The sequence below is a fragment of the Phyllobates terribilis genome, unplaced genomic scaffold (assembly GCF_046119375.1).
Source record: "Phyllobates terribilis strain yellow unplaced genomic scaffold, ASM4611937v1 Scaffold_13__5_contigs__length_258822181, whole genome shotgun sequence".
Taxonomy (NCBI): Eukaryota; Metazoa; Chordata; class Amphibia; order Anura; family Dendrobatidae; genus Phyllobates; species Phyllobates terribilis.
This window is the reverse complement of record NW_027362773.1, coordinates 103387591-103415122: the sequence shown is the minus strand read 5'-3', so window position 1 is coordinate 103415122 and position 27532 is coordinate 103387591. Positions and strand designations below refer to the sequence as shown.

General features: G+C 43.0%; 1 protein-coding gene across 18 annotated transcripts in view; it reads left to right on the top strand.

The window, feature by feature from the left end:
* Window positions 1-27532, top strand: part of NRXN2 (neurexin 2) — a 961844-nt gene that overhangs the window by 549881 nt on the left and 384431 nt on the right. For all 18 annotated transcript variants that reach the window (XM_073658329.1, XM_073658327.1, XM_073658343.1 and 15 more), the window contains one exon: window positions 5050-5169. In XM_073658329.1, coding sequence (XP_073514430.1) covers window positions 5050-5169 — 120 coding nt within the window. The remainder of the gene's footprint in view (window positions 1-5049; window positions 5170-27532) is intronic.

Here is a 27532-nt window from a genome sequence, read left to right as displayed (position 1 = left end):
TCTCAGAATAGCCTAAATTTTCCCAGAGAAAAAAAACTCCACAAACCACTTGTAGACTTTTCCGATTGGAAATCGAATTTCCAAATTTGATCAAATCACAACTACATTCATAAAAAAATAGAGTGAAAAGTGACCTACGGGTGCAAATGTCAGTTTGTTGTAGATCTCACCTTTTGTAATGTGTAGACTGAAATCTCCTACCAATCCTCAGCAAAATCAGTGACAAATCTTCAGGTATCTGTCACGCAAGTTGAGGGAAGGAATAAGTGTACAATGACGGGAAGAGGGGGAAGGGAGTCCAACAACTAGGGAAAGGGGAAGTGGAGACCGCTAGGCAGATCTAATTTCACCCTGACTACCCTATCGTCCCTAAATAGGTTTCCTGCTCGGCGATAGGTGCAGAACCTAATCCCTGAATGTCCCTAGAGCTAGGCCCTAGGTAGGGAGAGGACGGGGTGAACAATAGTCAGGCCCCACTGTAACTAAAGACAACAAGGAAACCAAACAAAGGGGATACACTTAGCTTGAGAAGACACCAGAGGAGAAATGCCAACTATCCTCCAAGGGAAGTCCAAGAAGAAACTAGCCGACTACTAGCACTCCAGGCATGGACAGAGGAACATAGAAATATCCCCAGCGACTCTCTGGAGACACTGAGAGTTTTAAACTACCAATCAAGGGTGTGTGAATTAGCAGCAGAAGGTGGAGGTCGCTGCTCTTGTCCTAAAGGGAGAAGGATATCACTACACTACAGAGTTGAGGATCAAGAAGGCATCTGCAATGCCAAGCGCAGTGACCTTCTACAGCCGGATCCAGAGCAACTGTCTGTCACACTTGACACACCCGTGACAGTATCTGATGCTGATTTTGCAGCAAAAAATGTGTAAATTTTTCCCTTTCAATTTATTCCCAGCGATAACGCATCCCGCATCACATTAATTGTCCAGCTATTGGGTTGATTGGAGCCTTCTATTGCTTTGTGTAATCCCGGCCTTGTACAGAACTTGGAGGAATACCCTTACTGATTTCTAATGAGGCAACACATGAAAGAACTGAGGGAAAATATAGTCCTCGGTTATTTCTGCAAACACTGCAGACAGTTTTAGCGAAGAAAGGATCAGATTACATATACAAAATGAGATTGATCTCAACAGGGGACTAGTGCAGATAAAACTTTGCAGCAGCGGATAGTGTGTAATAGACAAGCGCAGTGTTTTTCCAGACAACTGAACGTACAGATAAGGCATCAGCATCAATGTAATTTAGAATATCAATACGCTGCTAGAGACATTATTGGCTCCAGCGTATGAAATAGTTGAACAATTGTCAAAACATTTTTTTTTTAATTCTCTATTTTCCAGATCACATAAAATCATAGACAATTCAGAAATCTTGCAATTTTCACCCTGGCCTCTAGGCCTAATGCTAGAATAATCATTTATTTTCTGTACAGATTCGATTTCAGCTGTCTCATTATCATCACAGACAGGATTACAGTGAGGAAACACCTCTATATACAGTATATAACACAGGATTCACAATTCACAATAGGTAATCAAAGCTCACCTCCTCCTCCTCCTGTACAGTGACTGATAACACCTCTAAATACAGTATATAACACAGGATCCACCATTCACAATAGGTGACGTCACAGCTCGCCTCCTCCCCCTCTGCAATGACTGATCACACTTCTATATACAGCAGACAACAGAGGAGCCACCATTCACAATAGGTGATGTCACAGCTCACCTCCTCTGCCTCCTGTACAATGACTGATAACACGTCTATATACAGCTGATAACACATGATCCACCATTCACAATAGGTGATGTCACAGCTCACCTCCTCCTCCTCTTGTACAATGACTGATAACACCTCTATCTACAGCTGATAACATAGGGTCCACCATTCAAAATAGGCGATGTCACAGCTCACCTCCTCTTCCTGTACAATAACTGATAACACCTCTATATACAGTAGATAACACAGGATGCACCATTCACAATATGTAATATCACAGCTCACCTCCTCCCCCTCCTGTACAATGACTGATAACACCTCTATATAGAGTAGATAACACAGGGTCCACCATTCACAATAGGTGATGTCACAGCTCACCTCCTCCTCCTCTTCCTGAACAATGACTGAAAACACCTCTATATACAGTATATAACACAGTGTCCACCATTCACAATAGGTTATGTCACAGCTCACCTCCTCTTTTTCCTGAACAATGACTGATAACACCTCTATATACAGTAGATAACACAGGATCCACCATTCACAATAGGAGATGTCACAGCTCACCTCCTCCTCCTCCTGTACACTGACTGATAACACCTCTATATACAGTAGATAACAGAGGATCCATCATTCACAATATATGATATCGCAGCTCACCTCCTCTTTTTCCTGTATTGTCTCATACAGTTTCTCTAACAACTCTTGTAAAAACAATATATGGGGTTTAAGGGGTTAATTAAAAATGACTGTACGGTACATATATGGCATATGCCACCTCTGAGCCCCTCACCGACTGTAAATTTCTGGTATATCTTGAAGATGTATACCATGACTGTATATATTGTTGCACACGTGGTATACAGTTGATATATAGAATATGCATTAATAGTCGTAAAAAAATTACCGGTACTTAAAATGGAAGCAAATCGGAGTGGAAATATACATATAATTAAATATTACTGTGTTTCTGTTAAACTTAATAATGCTAAATTTAGTATTAATTAAATACCGCATTCCTGTGAAAATCTAGAATTAAAAATTGATGTAATATTCCTTGGTTTCGGGGCTTTTGCTTTGAACATAAATCATTGTAACTAGCTAATATGAGTAAGAGTCAGATTGGTAGACTGCTGAGACCCCTCTGCGCCAAGATAAGGCACAACATTATTCCCCATGCGATGAACAAAAGACACAACACATCAGGATTTATTTTAACGGATCGGGGGTCGGTAATGGTTTTATAAACTTTAGAAGATGTAAGTATTAAGGCAATATTGACCAGTGCAACAAAACCACATGGCATGGAGCATTATGCCAACCGCCAGACTCACAGTGGGCAAGTCAGCCTTCGTTGCCATAAATCAAATAAAACTCTTCACTGACTGCCACGGAGGAGCCCAGACAGGCTTGGACTGGGCCCATAAGGGAACAGGAGAATCCTCCGGTGGGCCTCTGTGCAGGAGTGGGCCTCCACCAGGCTTGGACTGGCCCATAGGAGAACAGGAGAATCCCCGGTGAGCCACCACCCTCTTATATGAGCAGTACTTGACACAATATAATTGAATCACTATGTACAGACAAAGGCAGCATCTTATTCATTTCTCAATCCACCCAGTTCATTGATATATAAAATTGTGATTGAGGATAACATCACATTTCCATGTAGCTGAAAAGTGGGGCCCTGGAGTTGGTTCTAGTGGGTCCTTGGCACCCCAGTCCAACACTGAACCCTGGTACCCATGTACATCTACACTGGACTCTGAGTGCCTCATGTGGCCCCTACTGGACTGTCGGTCTGGTCTCCGACGCTGACGAAGAAGATGAATAGATCGTGGGGTACCTGCGCTCCATCAGAAGCGGGATCACGACGATGGTCATTACCATTAATAAATTGAGGACTGTAACGGCCTCGGTAGAAGCTTGGGGGCTAAGGGATCCGCAGTACCAACCATCATACCTTATGGTGGAGGAAGGTGGAGAACTATAGTGTCTGCAACTTGGGACTCTGTAGCAGGCTGTATCTGCACTGCATTGCTACCGAGAGCTACAGTCTCCTTCACTAAAGAGGAGCTACTAGCCTGCCCTCCCATCGTATGGCACTGCACTGGGATAGGGAAATGTGGAGGCCCGGAATGACATTGCTGCTCTCCCTCTGCAACCAAGAATGCCTTTGGCCTCTGCAACAAGTGCCATGGTCTGGGGGTAGTGAAGGCATGCAGCACCCACTCCAAGACCCTCTATTGGGATCAGGACTCAAGAGCTCAGGCCGGTGCATGCGCCATGTGGACTACCATGCCTGATTCTTATGTTCTCAGGGGTTATTAGCTTTGGTAAAGGTGTCTGGCAGTGGCTAATTCCCATCTTACCATGCTCAATACATGCATGGCCAAACCAAACATGTAATTGTGTCGTACATCTGCCAGGATGGTGCTTGTCAATGCAGTGAACAAGTTGACCTGGCATCACCATTGAGACAGACAGGGACCTGTCGGAGATTCCCCGGACTGTCTCATGCACTTGTTTAATACCATGCAGAACATGCCAGAATACAGAAACGGAAACATCACAGCTTATTGTATGTATGCAAAAAATAAGTGAAGTGTTGAAAGTTGGAGTTCCTAAAATGGGTCTCTCAAGCTACAGTGTACATCAGTAAAAAAACAAAAACATAAGCGGTGCACGTGCACACGACCGGCAAGGCAAGACCATCTGACTTTTATGTGAGTTGGGAAGACCTGAATGGTCCTGCCCGGCATCTTCTTACTTCTCTAAGCCTGGTCCCGAATTCCAGGCCCCGTCATCCCATTTCGTTTGAAACATCAGAAGATCCAGCTGGCCCACAACCAGAGAGAAGCCATGCTATTTGACCAGCCAAGTCTTCTGACGTTTCTGGCCAACCTATTCTGTGACTGATCTTGACTTTTCAGATATGATTTTGGAGTATTCTGGTCAAAAAGTGGCAGGATTTATGGCCAACAACCAGAGAGAAGCCATGCTGTTTGACCAGCCAAGTCTTCTGACGTTTCTGGCCAACCTCTTCTGTGACCGATTTTGACTTTTCAGATACGATTTTGGAGTATTCTGGTCATAAAGTGGCAGGTTTTCTGTAAGCTAAACTCAAAATTGGCATTCACGGTGGGTCAAGTTTTTCCCCCAACACTAATGTTGTTAAGTATGTTAACAGTGTGGACAGTATTGTCATGAAAGGAATAAAAATACAATAAAATTTTGCATGTAATAAATAGCGCTGGAAAGAGCATGGGGATGATATTTCCAAGAAATGACCACTGTCTACTTTTCTTGTAGGTCCCAGCACCACATGCTCAGAAGAGTCTTGTGGTAATCTAGGTGTATGTCTACAACAGTGGGATGGCTTCATATGTGACTGCACTATGACCTCCTATGGAGGACCCGTCTGCAATGATCGTAAGTCTACCAAGATCTTGTATAAAAATGTAAATTTCAAATAAAACCTCACATTAGTATCGGAATATTTCATAAGTTCCATTTTCAACTAATAAAATGACATATACACTATCAAGCAGTTTGTGAACCATTGGTTCATCACTAGTTACATCTGCCTAAGTGCATGTTAAACACGCTTAAGTTCATAGACAACCATTAATGTAATTCTGAGCTAAAAGGGTTCTCCAGACTTGGGCTAATTTTCGGCAAGCACTGTTTTATGTCAAATCCTAACAGTGTGTAACACACACACCCTTAGGATTCAGCTCTACTTGCTGGTTCATTGAGAAAGGCAGGATGAGAAGCTAATTGGCGCATGATCGCAATTATACAAATTGCACAGTTGAGGTTATATGTTGACTGCTTGAAATGGCAAAGAGAACTGAAACATATTGGTGAGTGTACACTACACACCATTAGGATTCGGCTAGCTACAGTGCTTGACAAAAATTAGTACAGGCTGGAAAACCCCTTTAAACTAACAAAAACTGTAAAGATATATTAGCAAGGAAAATATTTGCAAGATACAACCTAGAAAAATCCCCTGTGAAATGTACAGAAGATAGATTATTTCCGTACACACTCAGTGAACACGGAATATTTTACATGCAAGATTCCTTAGGCATCATGAACACTTCAGAACCTTCAGTACTCCAGGTGACACATTATGATGGTTCTGTAGGCAAAATGGGGCAAAAATATTATGTGGGGACATGGTAACAGGGGAATAACCTATCATAGTGGTAGATCATCCCCAAAAAGAAACTTCTTAATGAATCAGACAGTTGTGCATAAAAACAATGGGTATTGCTGTGTATAAAAAAATAACCTCCAAGAGCTTCAGGCCTTCAAGATTTCTCAAAACCAAAGAAATGAGCCAGAACACATGTGCACATTCACACTGTGGCCATTTCTCAGTATAAGCCACAAATATATACCATACAGCCACCTGGCCATTGCTGGCTTCCCAAACATTAAGGGGGTTGTGCAAGACTAAGTTTTATAGCCTAGTGTTACCTATTTTTTATATGCCTTATTAATTCGAGATGACCAAATAGATTTCGACTACCTGTTCCAGCTTCCACTTTGTCACTCTGTGGTAGCCACACCAGGAATGTGTTGAAGTCCTCGGCCAGCACTAGAATGCCGGCATCCTGGGCACCCCTTGTGATTACTAGGCCCCTGCGATATCGAAAAGTCGCGGAAAACCAGTTGCGAGTCCTCAAGTGTTTTCAGGGCGTGTGTTGCATCATGACGTCGCGAGGCCTAGAAATTGCAAGAATAGAAAAATCACGGCACTGCTGGAAAAGGTGGGTGAAAAACCATAAACGTTATTTGCAAAAACTTGTCACTCAAACGGATAGAAACTTTAGAAATTTAGTAGCAGTCCAAAATAGTACAGTAATACTGACGTTTCGGCCTATAAGACCTTCATCAGTCTACTACAAAAACAAATAAAAAGGAAACCTTATCAACATAAATATCATCATCCAGATAGAGGAAAATTGTCAATGTATGTTAAATTTTTTTCTATCTGGATGATGATATGTATGTTGATTAGGTTTCCTTTTTATTTGTATTTGTAGTACACTGATGAAGGTCTTATAGGCCGAAACGTCAGTATTATTGTACTATTTTGGACTGATATTAAAATTTCAAAAGTTTCTATCCGTCTGAGTGAAATTTTTTTGCAAATATAGAAATTGCAAGAGACTCCCATGAATCTGGCATTAGGGTAGCAGCTTAGGAAGTTTGTATTGTCCTGGTCCGAGTTTTTGCAGTCTACTGGAATGGAAGCTGGAACAGGGCAGTGAAATCTTTGTGCTTTACTCTATTATTGATCTTACCCTCACAAGAGTCTTGTGATGCTCAGTCCAGTGTTCCAGGGACATGCCAAAGCCATACATTATGCATATGATTCCCCCCAATTATATGATGACCATCTCAATGCATTATGTATAGTATGACACATAACCTAGCAGGTCATCAGAAGCGGGGCCAGAGAGTTACGTGCAGCAGCAGCACACCTGTGAGGGTATAATAAATAGGAACCTGTCATTAGATTCATGCTGCAAAAAACACGAATTGTATGAATCGGAATCTCTCTGTACGATTGAAGCCAGGTATGTTTGCATTGAAGTGCTGTGAAATTTCAGAGAAGATATCGTTTGTAAAGCATTGATCTATAGGAATAGACCAGCTTGTCTGGCGCTGCTCTTGGCTAACATCTGTCCACCCTGTTCCAGTTGATTGACAGATTCCTCCCTATGCACACACATGGGAGATACCTGTCAATCAAGTGGAGTGTCCCAGGGAGAAGTTGGGTTGGCATCGGACTAGTCAGATCTCTCTCTATAGGCCCCTGCCAGCTTCTCCCTGGCACATTCCAGTTGATTGACAAGTAACTCGCATGTGCTTTTTATGCTGCCAGTGGTTCGGGCATCATGAACCTAATGACAGATTGCCATCATGATAGATAAAATAGGTTATAAAGTGATTACGAAAAAAAACTTGAAGTTCACCTGCCGTGATGAGTACCCCTACCTATTCACAAAGTTTCTTTTAAAGTCTATCACAACTATGTTAACAAGCAGAAGAAAAAACAAAATAAGAAGAAAACAGCAAAAAATAAACTAAAAAAAACTATAGTGTAAAAAAAAAAAAAAAAAAATTGGTCCTGGACAAAAATAAGAACTACAAGGTTCGTGCTGCATATGGGAATTTACATTTGGTGGGTCCATTTAAACCCTTCTTAAAACATGTGCCCTACATGAATGCGAATGTCCGTCCAGGTAGATGTCTCTGATTTTTTTCAATTGCAAATTATTGTGCAGTATACTTTTTTATTTATTTATTTATTTATTTATTTTTTGCATGAAAATCATAATTATCAGTACAGGCAACAGAGGTGAAGATGTGCTAAATGGAATGGCTAAGACACATTTAGAGGGATCCCAAACAATATTTGATTAGAGACATTTATAGCACATACGCTAAATACACTTGCCAAACACTGTGTGATGCTAGCCCTCAATGCACCCCTCTAATTGGATACAGAGTTACAATTTAAATATATTTAGTAATTTTTCCAATGAAATCTATTTAGTAGATTTCTAAAAATACAAACTATGTAGAGTCACATTGCAATAGTCCATTCTTAACGAAACGAATTGTAATTATTCATTGTGACGTTCTGCCGATCATTTGTATAAGCCTTGGCTAATACGTGGTAAGTACAACTTTTTGCAATTACGACACTGTGAACTTTGTACGGATGTCTTCACGTGTCACAGATCTGTAAGTTTTAACTTTGGCGGGTGGGATTTTTCAATTCAATGCAGACGATTCCATTATATCTAGGACTATGTGAATCCATTGTTTTAATGGGAAAAAAATAGATCTGTGAAATCTGTCATCATAATCTGCACTGAAGGCTTAGAATGAAACCTCCATCGAAGGTGTGAATGCATTTTAACATGGAGAAAACTTAGTGATTGTTCACCTGCAAAACTAAATGTGACTACACATTTCTGACATATAGTCGCTATAGCCATTTTTTGCCAATTTTCCTACATTTTCTGAGAATGTTCTGAATTTTGAGACACAACTTCGTCAAATTCGGAACATCCCGACAGAGAGAGAGGAGCGGTGTTCTTGGGTTGGCATGTGGTGTTATTAGAAGGGGTGGGATCATTCCCGGGCTGAGTTGGGGCAGAATTTAAATGTCCCTTTTCTATCCAACAGTAAGTATGCTAGGTCTGGTGCCCTCCTATATGCTGGCACGGTTGCCCTCTGTCAAATTGACAGACCATTTTCCTCATCTCTAAAATGGCTACTAGAGCACTCTGGAAAGTCTAAACTATGCCTCTCATATTTCTCATTGGTGTGGGTGGACTGGTGCTGATGATGATGGAGATGTTGTGTTGTGGAAAACGGGAAGGGAAAGTGTTGTTCAGACTTTTCACACTGATCCCGTGTCTCAGCAGGGGCCATTTTGGTGAAGAGAAGAATGGGGCATCAATCTGATAGATGTAGGTAGCAGAACAGAGGGCACCGCAATGGGCCCAAAGGGCACCCCACCAAATATAGTGACTATTCATGTTAAATGTATAGTCAAATTCAGGTCTGGGGGTGGAGAGTCACTTTAATAATTCAGTTCTTTATTCGTTGAACCCAAATGTCCTAGTTCCTATCAAATATGTATCAAAAAGTTGAGGTCTATAAAATTGTTTAAAGGTTAACCAGTTAAATTTAGTATTCTAGCATATTTGTTAAATTACCTATGCCTGTCTTTATATTTGTCTGTCCCCATCTTTATATCTGCCTTCCATTTATTAAAGTGTATTACATATTATGTCCCAGGTCCATTTTATAGGCAAATGTTATTAATAAAACTGGAGTTTTCTTTGATTTACTGGTATAATATTAGATTCTGGATATGTTTCACATGCCCTGCTCTCATGTACCGTAATAAAGTCGGGAGCACCTTGGTGGATGGGAACTATTACGATCACAGTTCTCTTTCATGTTCTCAGACTAAGCTACATTAAAGTTGATTTTCTTATATGTGGATATGAAGTCCTGGAGTGGCGGTACATTGAAGAGTCTGACTTGTCCTAATTTCGGTACACTTATCATACATTTGTAGACTATTATCTATTTCATGTTTCCTCAGTCCTACAGCTATTCCATCTCTTTGACTAGGTTATACACTTATTTTTTTTCTCTTTACTTAAAATAACCTGTATGGAAATGAATGATTCATCCGTCTACCTATGCATAAACAAATTGTTCAATTTATATTCATCCCCTTCAAGAAGGAAAGCTCCCATCTGAGAAGTAAAATGTATCAGTCAATTTTTCAAGAAATGTGTCACATTGAGGTGACCATAAAAGTGTTTTAACAATGTAATAATAAAAATATATTAAAGGGTGATTCCCCAGGTAGTAACTTATTGCCAATCCCTAGGATAGGGGTAACTTACAGATTTTTGGGGGTCCAACTGATGAGACCCGCAGCCATCCGAAGAATGGGGATCTGGAACTTGGGAAAATGGATCTACATAGCCTTATCTAAATGAAGACAAAGTTGAGCATGCACCTCCACTCCATTTGTTATTTATTGGACTGCTGGAGATAAAGGAGCACTGTACCCAGCTATTTCCTGCAGTTCTTTAGACAATGAGGTCAAAGCATTCATATCTCCACTGCAATCAAGATGTTGCTCTGCAGAGCCCTGTGCCCTGTTTCCAGAGCCTAGTTCTCTGGTTTGCTGTTGGTCCCAGTGGTCAAACCCTCAACAATCCATAAGGAATCCCCCTATCCAGTGTATATAGAAAAAACAGCACGGTGACTCAGTGATTAGCACTGGTACCTTGCAGTCTTGGGGTCCTCCTGGATTCAAATCCCACCAAAGATAACACCTGCAAGGAGCTTATATGTTCTCCATGTGTTTATGTGGATTTATTCCTGGTACTCAGTTTTCCTCCTACACTTCAAAGACTTACAGATCGGGCATTTACATTATGAGCCCCAATGGGGACTGTGATGATCATTTCTGAAAAACACTGCGTGAAAATCCCCTTAAATGCATCTACATTATATAAAAGCATGATGTACTCATTCTTTCCTTGGCTCTCAGATCACTACTACCAGCTTTGCCCTCTTAGTTCTTCAGCATGTCCTCCTATGAAGCTGAAAATATCAATTCTGTTTCATATCAAAGAGGAGTGATATAGCAGGGGAGTGCATGCAAACATTAGCTGCATTTATAAAACTTCCCTAATTACTCACACTGACTGCGTAAAGAATCTCCAGTGTATTCTATGAGATGCCTCCTGCTTGTAAGAGCTGACAGGGAGAAACCTATCAAAAGAAGGAGGCAGGATAGATTGACTGCAATTTTATAGTCCGTTTTGTTCATGGTTGCCGTGCCAAAATTGATCAAAGTGTGGCACACTTTGATACATGAATACGTGTATCGTTTGATGCACGAAATTTGGCGTATCTTTAAATATAACACTTTTCTCACGCTCCATACTGGGGCAATAATCAGGGCTTTTTGGCAATTTTTTTTTTTTTTAAATCCTGATTCATAAATCGTCTCGAACCCTATTTGCATAACTAACCATGTTTACTTTCCAACTATTTTTTTATTTTAAAAAGTGTCACGAGTACTGTAAAATTGCAAAAAGTCACAGTTTTTGTGCAAATATAGAGTGACAATATATGCACTTTTTGAAAACAAAAACCTTTCAAAACTGTCTCAACACATCCCCCCCCCTTTCGTCTATGTCTTGTTTGACTCAATACTTACATTGCAGTCATTATAAATGCTGGGCCCCTGTTATATTAATATACTATGTACCCAAATTACAACTGAAGTTTACGTTGCCTGTACTGTGTAGGAGTGCACACCGCCGTACCCCCTTGTATCTATCTCCATAACGTAAAAGCTAAAGCATTGATTTAAGTATGAAATTCTTTTGATAAAGTTGCACATTCAGTGAAATTATAAGACATATGGCAAGGATTTGGGAAAAGAAAGTGATTTCATGTTGAGGTTACCGCGGTTTTCCCTTTTTGCCGCTACTTTTCTAAGGTTGCCATGGCGACCTGCACTGCAATCCTGTGATATGCTGTTTGAAGTACATTTCTTTAATACGGGTCATTCATTAATATGCATTTATTAATGTCAATACAACACAAACATCTTTGTCACAGTTAATTACTCTTCTTAATTACAGCGTGATTTAGAGGCCCGGTTCATTCTTTTTGAAGGTTTATTAATTCATTACACAGCTTTTTATGTAACTGTAGCACATTGCCATTTGGATACCATTCACGCAAAGCTTTAGTCGTGCATACAGTTCACAAGGCTTTATTGTCTTCATGAAGTATGAGCATCATGAAAGGGCAGTGTTAATATATGCAATATATTGTATGATTCCTTATATGCGAAATTCAGCTGGATGGGGAAATGGATGGATATAAATTGTGGGGCCATGCACAGCACAATTTTTCAAGATCTCCGTAGACATCATAGGTCAATGTTGTCTCCGTCTGCAGAAACTCTGTATAGAGAAATATATTTTCTCATCATTGGAGCAATCCTGATTTTAGTGAACCATTTTGATAAGTTACCACCAAAGGGCCCAAGTACAAGAACAGTACATGGGTCCTTCGCAGCCCAATGGCTCATCATTGGAGGTGATAGTGGTCTCCTTACCTCTTAAGCTCCTGTGCGCCTGCACAGGTTGCATTAATGATGTGTCCGCCCCTGCTACTGACAATCTGCACCAGTTCTCCAAATGTTTTACTCCACACCTGGTACACACGTGCTGCTCACACTCTGAACACGTACCACTCACATGATGATCTCATGACGCATATACAACTACTTACTGGGTCATGCGTCACATTCACACGGGGTCAGTGACTCGCGTGCACCACGTACATCCTACACCCATACAAATCCATACAGTTCACAGCAATTACCTTCCCTGAATTTGTATTATGCTGTAGTTATTCAGTGTAGAATCCACATGGAAAAACCAAAGCAAATCCTCCCCATGTGTGAATGTCCTGAGACTGAGTGTTTTATTGTTTAAGTGAGAGATAGAAAAGTATATAGGAAGTTACATAGGAAGCTCATCCACGTCCTCGGCAGACAATACTCCTACATATGTGTCTAAGGACTTATTCACACATCAGTGGTTTTCTCTTAGTGCTTTTGATCAGAGTCGTCAGAGTTTGGTCAGTGTCAGGTTTTACCACCGGAGTTTGAGCAGAATTTCATAAGTTTTCCTGGGATGGAAAAAAAATCTGCAGGAGGTTTCTCAAGCTTCTCCAAACAAACAGCAGGTGAAGAGCGGACAGCACATGGATGGTAGCCGAGTGCTGCCCAATTTTATTTTTCACGGACACATAAATTTGCAATGCTGAGATTGACCCAGCACTTGGATCAATATCAGAAAAGTCTCCGTGTTTTTGTGCGGACCACTTTGTCGAAGGAGAAAATCGTACATGTGAACTACCCCATAGACTATCATAGCTATAAGCGCTATCCACGATAAAACAAAAATGGCACTCATATGAGAAAAGCTAATGTCTGAATGAGCCCTTACAGATATTACCCAAAAAATATCTTTTCAGTTAGGCCATGTTCACACATTCAGTATTTGGTCAGTACTTTACATCAGTAATACATCAGTAATAGTACAGTATTTACTGTATTTTACATCAGTAATAGTATGTCTTAATTTGTGGCTTATCACACCAGAGTGTGATATAAAATGAGAAAAGGGCATTATGAATGATATTCCCTATTATTCACTACTTTAATAGTTTTGTATTAGATTTAATATCTGGTAAACCCAACCCAGCAATTGCTATTCACAGCATTCTGCCTTTTTTTTTGCTATGCACTGTGCACACATTTTATTATATTTCCGGGGATCTCGTGTTTGCACATATTTTATGTAATCCAGCAGCTAAACCCCATCCATCCTCTGGAAATTCGAGCTCAATTCTCCAAAGTAGTTTAGTTAAAGTGTATAAAAATGAGCACTCTGGAGACATCTGCTGGAGGAAAGCGGCCACTTCTGCACTGACGGCGTGCGGACGTGGAGGCATCGGGAAGTGCTCCCAAATTGTTTCTCTTAAGGCTTTTCTCTACTTTAATGTTCTTATGTTGCACATTTTAAAAAGACAAACGCAATGACTATAAAGACTAAATTAAGAAGATCCCTGATGTAGCAAAAGTGACCGCAGCGTTATTAGAAACGGTTCGAATAGGGCTCAGTGCTGAAAGTAACTTTGTGATCAGATAAAGCAAAACAAAAGTAATTAATTTTAGAAAAGCATAAAAATATACTATGTAATATTAATCAAGAGCAAAGAAAATATGGTGATGGGTAGAAACTCCCGTACTGAAACCAGCGTATTTCTTTCTCATCATAGTACTTGCTCGCTATAGTTTCCCGCAGAATTAAAGGGAACCTGTCACAATATTCATGACGCCTAAACTGCGGACAGCATGAATCAGAGTCTTACTGCAAATGTTTAAATTATTTCTCTGAAACGCTCCAGAGTTTTAAGAGAAGATATAGCTAGAAGACCCGGCTCTTCCCAGCGCTGTTAGAGGTGATTGACAGGTCTCTCCCACAGTGACCTGTAAATTGCCTGAATCAGTGCTGGGAAGAGCCGGCCAAGGACAGCGTTGGACTTGTCTTTTCTTCTAACTATATTTTCGCTAAAACACCAGGTGATTTGGGCAGCATGAATCACAAGACAGGTTCACTTTTAACATATTACAAATCCTGTCCAAGTGACGGCCATAATCTGCAGTTTCCATAAACACAAAAAGAAATTTAACTTGACGTTCCCAGGCCCCATTGCAAAATCTGTAACATGGCCCCAATGCATTGTGACTCATTTTTAATAATGGTGTCTTCTTAAAGGGGTTGATCTGTGAAAACAAGTTATCATCTATATGAAAAACAGGTGATAACTTATCGATTAGTGGGGGATTGAACACAATGACCTGCACCGATCAGCAGAACCGGTCACTTGTACCACTGTCACTGCCCAGAATAGAGTTCCTCTAGAGTCCAGTGGTGGAGACTTTACACCACTCCATCCAACACTCGGCATTGTGCTTGCTGATATATGGCTGCATGCAGCGACTCGGTCACGAAGCTCCCGGCGGGGGAGCGCAGTGTTTTTGCTGATTGTTAATGTAAACAGGTTACAAAGATGCAACATGCATGTAAAGATCTGAGGTTGTGGGTTGTAAGTAATCCTAGGCAGGTTAACGAAGCAACAATATTTTATTGATCACAGCCATGTTAATAAAGCAATTCCAGGTAAATGGCCAAAATACAGTTCTCTCAGTCCTCACGTTCCCAATCTGGGTTCAGAAGTTCCACTGCCTTTGTATAAGGCCATACTCACTGTCTCCCAACTTTTGGTTGGCCCACAGATTTCGTATCTCCAGCCAGTATAGTCTGTAGCCACAGTCCATGATCCTCTAGATGGCAGATAAAACGATGAAAGCCCAGGTATCCAGTAGTAGCAGTCCTTTTAAGAAAGTGTAAATCCAACCGACATAATCCATAATGGTAACATGTTTATCCATCCATCCTTCCAAGTCCACTGTCTCCATCCTCTTCCTTCAATCCTTCCATACAACTTTTACTAAAACATGTCTCTCCTTTCTTCCACTGGGATCAGTCCCCTCTCAGGTCAGAAGTGATCACGCCCTCCCCCTTAAACAGTCACTGTTAGCTAAACAATGAAGAATATTCTAGAAGCCTTCATCTGAGACTGCATGTAAGACCCCCTGTGGTGACGGCTCCACTGTGTCTACAATCTACACACACAAAATGAGATTATTGGCAGTTGAAACAATGGTTAGATATTCCTGAGATACAGCTATCCTGAGATACAGATTAGTGGAATGCTGGACATTTTACAAGTAAATCTAGTGCACATACTGACAAGTTAGCAGAGCTATATAAAACCATAATAAGTAAATCACTAATAAAACACAATAATAATATTGACAAAAATGGTGGTCCGTTGCTGGAAAAGTATCATAGTCTTTAGTAAGTGGGCAGCTCCTCACAATGCAGACAAGGACAAGACGGATGTAACCAACTAAACTATTTATTCTCTTAAAATGAGTATGAAAGGGTTACCGGTAATTTAGCAAGGAATCAATTATTCAAATACAGGGTAGTAAGTAATACAATAGTAGCAAAAATGACATTAAATACACGTTAAGGATATGTGCACACGTTCAGGATTTGAAGCAGAAATTTCCTGAGCATTTTTGCCTCTCCCTGGCAGAAAAAAAAATGCATACGGATTTACATGCGTTTTTTTAAGCTTTTTTTTAAGCGTTTTTGTACATCATTGAATTCTTTTTGGAGCTAAATAAAATTGTTTGGTGGGACATTGCTTAAACCCTTGGATTACCATAAGAACTGGTGTGAGTACATTGGTTAATTTAAATGATTATCGAATGGGCCTGTTGTATTTCAAATAAAGTGTTTACACTGTGTCTGTGTGTTTCTTTACTTTAATTAAAGTTTGGTCATGAAAAGGTCTGATTGACACCTTGTCATAACTAAACAAAAGAACTGGATGTAAGCTAGTCCCATTCACCCAATCTTCATTAGCATTTCTATTCATGTAATTTATGCGGCTGCCGTGAGCTGTTTTTTTTTAGCCTGGGAAGCTGCCATTAGGCAAACATGGTCCCTGGCCATTAAATAACATCTCACAGCTGGTTCGTTAGCTGCTATGTACCCCCGATCAGCAATCTGCAGCGCTTTTAACAAAATGGGGTGTTCTAATGCTGCACTTTTGTTGTCGGTACATGTGAATTCACCTCATATAATGACACTTCAATCGGTCAAAATCTGCAGCGGAGACTAGCATGTCCGCTACAGAAATTGACCTGCTGCAAGTGAATTTGGGTACGTGGCCACGTTCAGGAGTCACTGGAGGTTTGACGCTGCGCGTTTATACAGCGTCAAACCCACAGCATTCAGATGTTACAGCATAGTGGATGGGATCTCTAGAAATCCCACGTCCACTATGCGTGCATTAGAGGCTACGAATCACCCGTGGACACTGACATGCAGCTTGTCTTTCAGGACCGCAGCATGTCAAATTCTCTTGTGGAGTCGCTGGTCTCCACGACAGAAATTTGACCACTAGAATGTATTGAATGCAGTAAATCCGCATTGTTCAGTGAACACATGTGGATTTACCTGCGTTCAATAGAATGCAACGTTTTGTACGCAGCAAAAATTTGCGTCCACAGCGGTGCTACGTCTGAATTATGGGCACAGAGCCTAAAATGAAAAAAAAAATGGCGTGGCCTCTCGTGTCATTTTTATAACCGGCAGAGGGAAAGCCGACCACTGGGGGCTGATATTAGTAGCCGCGGAAGGGGCCTGTCAGGGATCACCACAGCGACGACACCGAGGAGATCACACAATATCTCGCCGTTGCCGTCACGCTGTCAGCATTTCGTCCGGAATCGCGAGCACACGATCCAGACTACTCACTCCTTGGGCATCGGTGAGCACACAGAAAGTGTGTGGCATCACACCTCCAAATTCCAGCTTCAGGAATATGTGGATAATATAGCCCGATTATTATTACTCTCTGCCACCACCAGCCGAGTTTGAAATATAATGCAGGCCTGGTCGGACGCCTGCGTTTTGGTAGCGTATATGGCTTCGGGGGAAGGAACGATTACAGGACAAAAGAAACTGAACTTTATATTTAATCCGAAAGGGAGGCAGTGTTTAGGAAAAATATATACACATGGATGTTACAAAGGAGACATTCAAATACATAAGCATACATAAAATAAACAGGATAAAAGAAGACAACTTACTCTATAAAGATTGCTTTCGATTCAATATAGGTAGAGGAGGGGCTCCCCAGTTTGATTCGAGCGTTATCGAACATGACCCGTTGCTTATAATCATTATACCTCCTGGCAATGAGTACCCCTCTATTGTCCATGGGTTCTCTTATACCTTAGGGGAGATCTGTCCACACGCCCCTTGTGGTGACATCATGTGGGCTGGTCTCCAGCCTGTACATTTTTATTAAAAATTCTAACTTATGCAATAACTCATCGCTCGTTGATCGCAGAAGCTTGCAAACGATGCTATTTTTTCCGTTATAATTTTACCTTCATTTAGAGACCACACATTGCATAGCTGCAGTATGCTATTCTGTTGCTTTTGCGCTACAGCTCCCTGATTCTGCTTACAGCCATGGAAAACAATGGATACATTCCTGGGCTGATTCTGACACTAAAAATATAGGTCCCATTATTGCCGGATGTATGGAACTCACAATATTTCATATTTCATATCGGAGTCGGCGTGTCTATAGATTTCTTCTTTGAAGCTCAAGAAGCAAGCTCTAACAGTTACATGCAAATTATTGCAATCCTGCCACTAAGTACCCCCTGCCTCTTTCAGGGACAAGATGCTCGCATTTTAAGTAGCTTGGTGGCACCTCTTGGCTGCCATTTGTTTGTGCAAGCTCTTACTCATGGCTGCGTTAATTGGGGCTTTGTGCTGAGATTTTTATGGAGACAGCTTTGTACTGACTGAAAGGGGAATAAGAGAGAAATAGTCAATATCTATGACAGATTTTCCATATTCCTCAATATTTCCCTGACAGGGCCATTAGCCAACAATGTTCCCTGGCTATTAATATGAGCCCACAGCTGTTTGTTTAGCCTTTACTGGCTAGATTACAGGGGGACCCCAGAAAAAAAATTGACGTGGGGTCCCCCTATAAAATCTAACCATCAAAGGCTAAACTAGACTGCTGCGGGCTGATATTAATAGCCAGGGAAGCGGCCATGAATACTAGCCCCCTCCGCTATTATTATCACCCCTCAGCAGTCCCAGAAATGGCGCATCCATAAGATGCACCAAATCTGGCGCTTAGCCTCGCTCTTCCCACTGCCCTGTAGCAGTGGCAGTGGGGTAATGGGGTTGGGGTTCAAGTCAGCCTTGTATTGGCGGCTGACGTGAAGCCCAGGTTAGTAATGGAGGGCGTCTATATGACGCCCCCATTACTAACCGCGTAGTAAAATAGTCACCGCCTTTTCAATAAAAGACACGGCCAGAATAAAGTAAATACATTTTAATGAAATAAAACACACACGGTTCTACAATTTTTTTTTTATTACACACCTCTACGAAGCCCTCAAGCTTCTGAAAAAAATGTAAAATAACAAACAACCGTATCCCTCACCTGTCCGCCGTCAGCAACGCAGTCCACAATCACTGCCGAGTGTCCCATGACGATCCGGGTCACTTCTACAGCTGTGACATCAGAAATCACTGATGTCACAGCTGTAGAATACAGCACTGTAAAATCACCCCCTGTCAGTATACAGGCTGCAGGAGGTCACTGGGGTTCATCGGCTGAAGATCAGCTGAAGAGCCCCGGTGAGCTAAACACCGTGGGAACATTCGCAATGTTCCCAGTGTGAGCATCAGCTGATCGGTTACGAGACCGATCAGCTGATTACCGGCGTCAGCAATCAGCCTGCAGCGATTACCTGATGGTCACGCGACCATCAGCTGACCGCTGACGCCACCGATCAGCTGATGGTCGCATGACCATCAGGTGATTGCTGCCGACACTTATCAGCATTGGCGCCGGGGACCAGAAGGACACTGGGGGCCGCCGGACAGGTGAGTATAAAGGTTTATTTTTTTATTCTTTTTTTTACTACCACGGGCACGTGGGCTGGGAAGAGCAGACTGCTGCTCCTCCCATCCACGCAGCTCTCGCTGTTATCAGCCAGAGCAGCGGTTGGATGAGAGAAGTAGCAGTTTCCTCTCCCAGCCCGAGTACCACCCGCAGCGTGATTCCGCAGCGGTTTCGCGCCTATTGATTTCCATTGAAACACAGCAATTCCGCAGGTATAGATATTCTACCTGCGAGTTTGCTGCGATTCAATGCAAGTCAGTGGGTGCGAATTTGCTGCGGAATCGCTCTAGAAATGGTCATACTGCTGTTTTTGCTGCAATACGAATCCTGAGCGGAAATTTCCGCATCATGTGCACAGCACATCCAGATTAACATTGCTATACATGGCAGACCTATTAACAAGCGGTTTTAATGCATTTCCGCGGCGGAAACTCATTAAAACCGCATCATGTGCACATAGCCAACAATTGCAGTATGGATTCTCTATCCTATATGACTATTTCCCAATAGGAGCTTATTACAGAACTGTGCTGATATCAGTGTGGCTGAGTTTTATTTATGGGGGGGCTGGATGTTGTGCACAGGGGGGATGAGGGGCCGAATGTTGTACACCAGGGGCAAGGGTCCGAATGTTGTACATTGGGGGATAGGGGCCAGATGTTATACAGTGGGAGGCGGGGAGTTGGATGTTGTACACTAGGGGTGAGGGTTTGGATGTTGTACACCAGGGAGCTGAGGGGCCGAATGTTGTACACCAGGGGCAAGGGTCCAAATATTGTACACTGGGGTCTAGGGGCCAGATGTTATACACTGGGAGGCGGGGGGCTGGATGTTGTCCACTAGGGGTGAGGGTTCGGATGTTGTACACCGGGGGGTGAGGGGCCAGATGTTATACACTGGGGGGTGAGGGGCCAGATCTTGTACATGTGGGGGGAAGGCGACGGGCCGAATGTTGGATGTTGTACACCGGGGCGCGATGGGCCAGATGTTATATTACAGGGGAAGGAGGAGAGAGGGGCCAGATATTGTACACTCGGTAAAAGGGGCCAGATGTTATATACCGGGAGGTGAGGGGCCGGATGTTATACACCGTGGGGTGGGGGGCCAGATGGTGTACACCAGGGGGTAAGTGGCTGGATGTTATACACTGGGGAATACGAGACTGAAAGAAACACGTGAGTTCAATGATTAAGAGGTGGAGCATGATACATACTATGGACAAAAGTATCATTGATCACCTCTTATTATAGTTCCTTCAGTACTTGTATTTTAGTCATTAGTCACACATAATGGTGTGGAACATTGAACCTGCTAGTTTCTGACTCATTGTACTTGACTGCAACTGCTATATGGTCTTCCCTTCAATAAGTTCTCCCCTCTACAGTAATCTAAACTGAATGCAGTAGTAACATTACTTATTCTGTCCATTCACTATGCAAGGCCTTTGCCCTGTGCTAGTCATTGCCTTGGTTGCCTTTCACTCTAGAATACTATATAGACTTATCACTGTCACCCAAATCTCTCCAGTGCTACATCGCTCTGTATCTCCTTCCTCATCTCTGACTTCTGCTATACCATTATACCATTCTGGTAATGATCTAAGACTAACATTCTCCACAGTCCAAACTTCCAACTCTCATCTGAAACGTTTTTCGTGCTTCACCAGTTCTCTAGAATGCGCTACTCGAGGGAATCAGCTTAATTACTAATGTCTACTGCTTTAAATGTGCCCTAAATTCACATTTTAGGCAGAAATAAAATTCACAGATCTAAAGTTTGTCCGTTTTTCCCCCCTTCTAAATTCAAATTTGACAGTCCTTCAGAGTTTAACTAGGAACTTTGATGCGAATCGAATGCTCCTCATCAAGCTCTGGGGTTTCCACATAATAAACGCCGGTTGGAAAAAAAAAAGTACTCCTCATCTATTCTGCCATCACAACATCCTCCTGTTTGGTCCTGCTCCCTCCAGCCTCTCCTGTACTTTTGCACCGCACGCAACGTCCACCTCCTCCATCCTCACTCTGCACTGTGGCTTCTAGCGTTAAATAGGTCTCTGACTTTACGATGCACATCATGACACCACTACGTTCATTGTCTGGGTCTTAGTCAGTTGCAGTGGCATGAACGGGTAAGCAAGGAGGTGAGTGTTATTTTTTTCACTCCTTTTCCATCCCTGAACATTTTAGCAAAATATCAGTTGGCCACCATTCTGGTTGTGATAATCGGTCCTATGTCGGATTGCAATAACCAGGCTGGCCGCACATCTTCTGACCTGAGATATTTCTATGCTCAGGTCAGGAGATGTGCGGCCAGCCTGGTTGTGATAATCGGTCCTATGTCGGATTGCAATGACCAGTCTGGCCACACATCTTCTGACCTGAGCTTTTTCTACGCTCGATCCAGGAAATGTGCGGCATCCTGGTTGTGATAATCGGTCCTATGTCGGATTGCAATGACCAGGCTGACCGCACATCTTCTGACCTGAGATATTTCTATGCTCAAGTCAGGAGATGTGCGGCCACCCTGGTTGTGATAATCGGTCCTATGTCGGATTGCAATGACCAGGCTGGCCGCATATCTTCTGACCTGAGATATTGCTATGCTCGGGTCAGGAGATGCGCGGCCAGCCTGGTTACTGCGATCCAACATAAGACTGATTATCACAGACATCTGAAACAGAAGAATACTTATTACAAAAGGTGAAGGAAAGATGGCTAAACCTTACAATACAAGGATTTCTTTTGACCTTTTTACCTTTTTTTTTCTTCTCCTCCAACCTTGTTTTCCCAGTTTTCCGTGTATTTACAACAGCTTTCGATGCGCTTTTTAGCTTTATATCTTTATCTTCTCATTACGTCTACTTGCCTTGGGTTCAAACCATCTGCCAGTCATTCAATTAAAAATGAACATATATGGTCCAACTGGAAGACACCCTCATAGTATTTCTACCGCGTAGCAGTGCTTAGACTTTATTATTACAACTATATAAACCTAAATCCCATATACCTAAAATAAATAAGCAGTAAAAACCTTGTGACTGTGGTGAAACGATATGTGGACTACACAGCATGGTGTCCAGTAAGCTGGCACTCCCGCATAATTTTCCAAGAACGCAGCAATCAATTTTCTGAGCCTGCTGAGTATCAGAGGATTGCTGATAAGTGCATCGCTGTGATTGCTCAGAGGCCATACAGCGTCACAGACCCCATATCATAATCCACATCAACCTCACACACACACAGCGGATATAATTCAAAGTGTCTAGGTAGGAAACTATTGATAAGCTGGCAGTTCAGGACTGACTACATCACCGGTGAACTAGAGGTAGTCGCAGACAATAATTTCGAGGCCGAGGTGCTCGGCACATTCATCCAGCTTGATTCTCATTCTGTAAGAGTCGGTTTTCTCTCTGGACATCATTATGTGTGAATATACTGCTTAAATATTCAGAGCAGGCAACGAATCATCAGCAACTGATGCGGTACATTTCTGATAGCTGAGATACGGAGCACGGAGCGCCTAGAAGTGAAAACTGCAATGGCTTCAGATTTACATCTAGTATTCTAGAATGCGTTAGCCAAACATCCCGCTGTATAAAACAAATTACAACCAGGTTCTTCTGCTTGTACCCCACTTCAGTTCATGCTTCATTCAGTTTAACTTATTAACTTCGCACCATGCACTTTAGCTTTATATCCATCTTATTTTATTCACGTGTAATTATCGTGTGAATATTGTGGCCCAATAATTTGGGATCTCCCTATAAGCGCTTAACACTTTATTATATACACATAGCGATTTGTATATTTATATTTTATTTCATACAATATCTATCTTGAATTTTTTCCCTTCATGTATGACCTCACTTAAGATGGAGCACAGCGCATGCGTCCTAATCGCGAATGCCGGAAGCAATGCAGGGTCAGACGTCTGGTATACCGCGCATGCGCCGCCATTAACGCTGAATCGCAGACAGCTGTGTATGCACCAATTTAAAGTAGATTGGACACAGTTATACCCCCCCCCAAAGAAGCCCACGCGAAACGCGCGTCGGGACTGCTGGCAGAGCTGGTCTACACGGGTTAAAGATTGGTAAGGTGGTCTCCTTTAACTATGACAGTCTCTTCCACCATTAGATCTTGTAGTACAATTGTGACTGTGTACACATTTATGATTCTTATGATCAGTAATAAAAATTAGTCAGTTTGTTACATATCTGGCTGATGTTATTGATTTATATATTATATATGGTCTTAGAGTTTATGCACTTGCACTTTACAACTTGATCTATACTTGCTCAGATGCGGGCAATATATATACAGCTGTGCTCAAAAGTTTACATACCCCAGAAGAATTTTTCCTTTCTTGGCCTTGTTTCAGAGAATATGAATGATAAAAAAACTTTTTCTCCACTCATGGTTATTGGTTGGGTGAAGCCATTTATTGTCAAACTATTGTGTTTTCTCTTTTTAAATCTTAGTGACAACCAAAAACATCCAAATGATCTTGATCAAAAGTTCACATACCCCAGTTCTTAATACCGTTTATTGCCCCCTCTAACATCAATGACAGCTTGAAGTCTTTTATGGTAGTTGTGGATGAAGTTCTTTATTTTCTCAGATAGTAAAGCTGCCCATTCTTCTTGGCAAAAAGCCTCCAGGTCCTGTAAATTCCTGGGCTGTCTAGTATGAACTGCATGCTTGAGATCTCCTCTGAGTGGTTCAATGATATTGTTGTCAGTAGACTGAGATGGCCACTCCAGAGCCTTCACTTTGTTCTGCTGTAGCCAATGACTGGTCGACTTGGCCTTGTGTTTTGGATCGCTGTCATGTTGGAACGTCCAAGTACGTCTCATGCGCAGCTTCTGGACTGATGAGTGCAAATTTGCCTCCAGTATTTGCTGATAATGTGCTGCATTCATCTTTCCTTCAACTTTTACCAAGTTTCCTGTGACTTTGTAGCTCACACATCCCCAAAACATCAGCGATCCACCTCCGTGCTTTACTTTAGGAATGGTGTTCCTTTCATCATAGGCCTTGTTGACCTCTCTCCAAATGTAACCTTTATGGTTGTTGCCAAAAGCTTCAATTCTGGTCTCATCACTTCAAATTACCTTGTTCCAGAAGTTTTGAGGCTTGTCTCTGTGCTGTTTGGTATAATGTAGGCGAGATACTTTGTGGCATTTGCGCAGTAATGGCTTTCTTCTGGCGACTCGACCATGCAGCCCATTTTTCTTCAAGTGCTTCCTTATTGTGCGTCTTGAAATAGCCACACCGCTAATTTTCAGAGAGTCCTGAATTTCAGCTGATGTTATTTGTGGGTTTTTCCTTTGCATCCCGAACAATTTTCCTGGCAGTTGTGGCCAAAATTTTTGTTGGTCTACCTGACCGTGGTTCGGTTTTTACAGAGCCCATGATTTTCCATTTGTTAATCACAGTTTGAATGCTGCTGACTGGCATTATCAATTCCTTGGATATCTTTTTTGTGTACCTTCCCTGTGTTATACAGTTCGACTACCTTTTCCCGTAGATCCGTTGACAATTCTTTTCCTTTCCCAATGACTCACAATCCAGAAAAGTCAGTGGCTGGATGAAAGATGCAAGAGTCTGTCTGGACCCCACAAACTCACTCAGCTTTTAAGCACACACACTGATTACAAGTAAACTCGTAACAGGTGAGGATGTTACCTTTAGTAGCCATTCAAACCCATTTGTGTCCAATTCTGTGCATGTTATCAGGACAAAATCAACAAGATATGTGAACTTTAGATCAGGGTCATTTGGATGTTTTTTGTTATCATTCATATTCTCTGAAACAAGGCCAAGAAAGGAAAAATTCTGCCAGGGTATGTAAACTTTTGAGCACAACTGTAGTGTTAATTAGTGATGAGCGAGCATGTTCACTACTGCTCGGTGCTTGCCCGAGCATCTTACTGCTCGACATGCTCGGCGCTCGTCGAGTATTTCCGGGGTTGCTCGACGGGAGCTCGGGTCTCCTCCCTGCATGTTTGGCGCTCTTTAGAGAGCCAATGAACATGCAGGGATTGCCTGCCACTCACTGTAATGCCATAGCCATGTTGGTTGTGGCATTACAGTGATTGGCTGACCGCACAGCGCCATAAGGTCTATATCAGACCTGGCTCCGCCATGCTCGTCACAGTCACTCCGGAATCAGACAGTGTAGGGAGAGCTGCTGCTGAGCTAGGGAGAGATTCGCTTTGTAAGGCAGCGCTAGTCATCATAATGGGGGATACTCGCTGCACCGGGTCAATTAAGGCGCATAAGCAATGTCCTTCCGATAATTCACAATGCAGTTTATTATTTCATCATAAACCGCTAATCACACAGTCCATCTTAGTATACGCCCGGCATGTTTATGTAGCACCCTGAGGATTCGGCTGCTACAGGGGTATTGCACCTCAACCCAGAGGTGTGATATTCCACTCCCGGGTAAGGATGGAGTGTGGAACTGAGCTCAGTCAGCTGCATGCACTACACACATCCCATTTCCGAGGGACAGACCGATGGTACTCCCACTAGAGAAATGTGCAGGTACGACAGTGTCTGTTCCTGGCTGGAGTGGGAGGGGGGTGGAACATCCCAGTAGTGTAGGGGCAGATAGGGGGAGCAGCCTGGGTAAAGCTAGGAGCTCATTGGGTGCTGGTCACCTGAGCTCACACATAGAGGGAGTATATAAGGTGGGAACCATCTTAGATCAGGGTCAGTCTGTGAGACGTCAGTCTTTTGTAGAGGTTTGGTCAGTCTGAGAGAGCCTGAGAAGCAGAGAGAGAGGAGAAAGAAGGACCCAGAAGGGGGAGAAGAGGGAACTCCAAGAACCCAAAATTAGATCAGAGGGTGAAGAGTTGGCAACAGGGTACCGGATCCCAAGCTGGTGGAGGCTACAGCACACCTTAGCCAGAGACCGGAGGTCGTGGGCAGGATCTGCCACGACCACCCACTAAATCCACCCGGAAGGCAAACCAAGAATAGGGTCAGGGAACCCAGAGACAAGGGTTTACCAACAAGAGGCCCGAGGGAGCCGGACTTAGGTGGATCCCTGGTGGGGAAGGCCAGAGAGAAGGACAAGTCAGAAAGGGAGCTCAGGACCACGCTCCAGAATCACCTGGGGGTTGGCCGAGTCCAAGACCTGGTGGACGCAGCACGGCTCGGGCGGTCACTTAAGGCCAGAGTGACCACAAGAACAGCAGTAAGTAAAAACCCTGAACTGCACAGCCCGGCTCGGAGTCTTCTTAACATCCACACTGCAGCACCACTACCACCATCCTCTACACCTGACCCCCTGAGGCTATACCCCTCCCGTTGGGGGTTATACTACCAGAGCTGCACAAGCACCACCAGCCTCAGCGGACCCTGCTGCAGCGGCGGCCGTATTGACCGCAAATCAACGGGTGGCGTAGTCGACACAAAGAACACTAATAACATCTGTAAGGACTGCCACACACTGAGCTTGACACCCTGGGCACGGACCGGGTCACCGCCACTCGGAGACTACAACCCCCATCTGATCCGGCTCCGGGTATCCCCCAAACAACACTGGCCCAGGGGGCGCGTCAACTTTGGCGTAGTCGGCAGGATAACGTGCCCGCAACAACCAGGTACTGCGTGCCTGAAGAAAAGTACACCGTTACCTCAAAAAGAAGTCTCCTGCCGGTTCCGGAGGGTCCCCGCCAACGGACCCCATCACAGGTCGTTTCCCGCCGGTTGTCCGCCATTTGCAGCTTTTTCCCGCCATCCATGGAGTTTCCCGCCACTGGGAGACGATTCCCGCCATTTCCGAAGATTTCCCGCCTTGGAAGAGCGGACGCCATTATGGGCGTGCCAGAGGGTGGAAAAAGGCCACCTCCCATCGTGGGCCAGGTCGAAGAATGGCGCCAAAAGCGGAAACCGCGCCCACCAACTGAAACTGTGATGCTGGAAGTGTCCATCAGCGTGAGAGAACTGCCTCTGGAACTGAAGTTGCCCCGGGACCACCCTCAATGTGGGCGGAGCCAGAACAAGAGAACGAAGATGGGTGCAGCCTGGAGGAGTCTGGAGAGAGC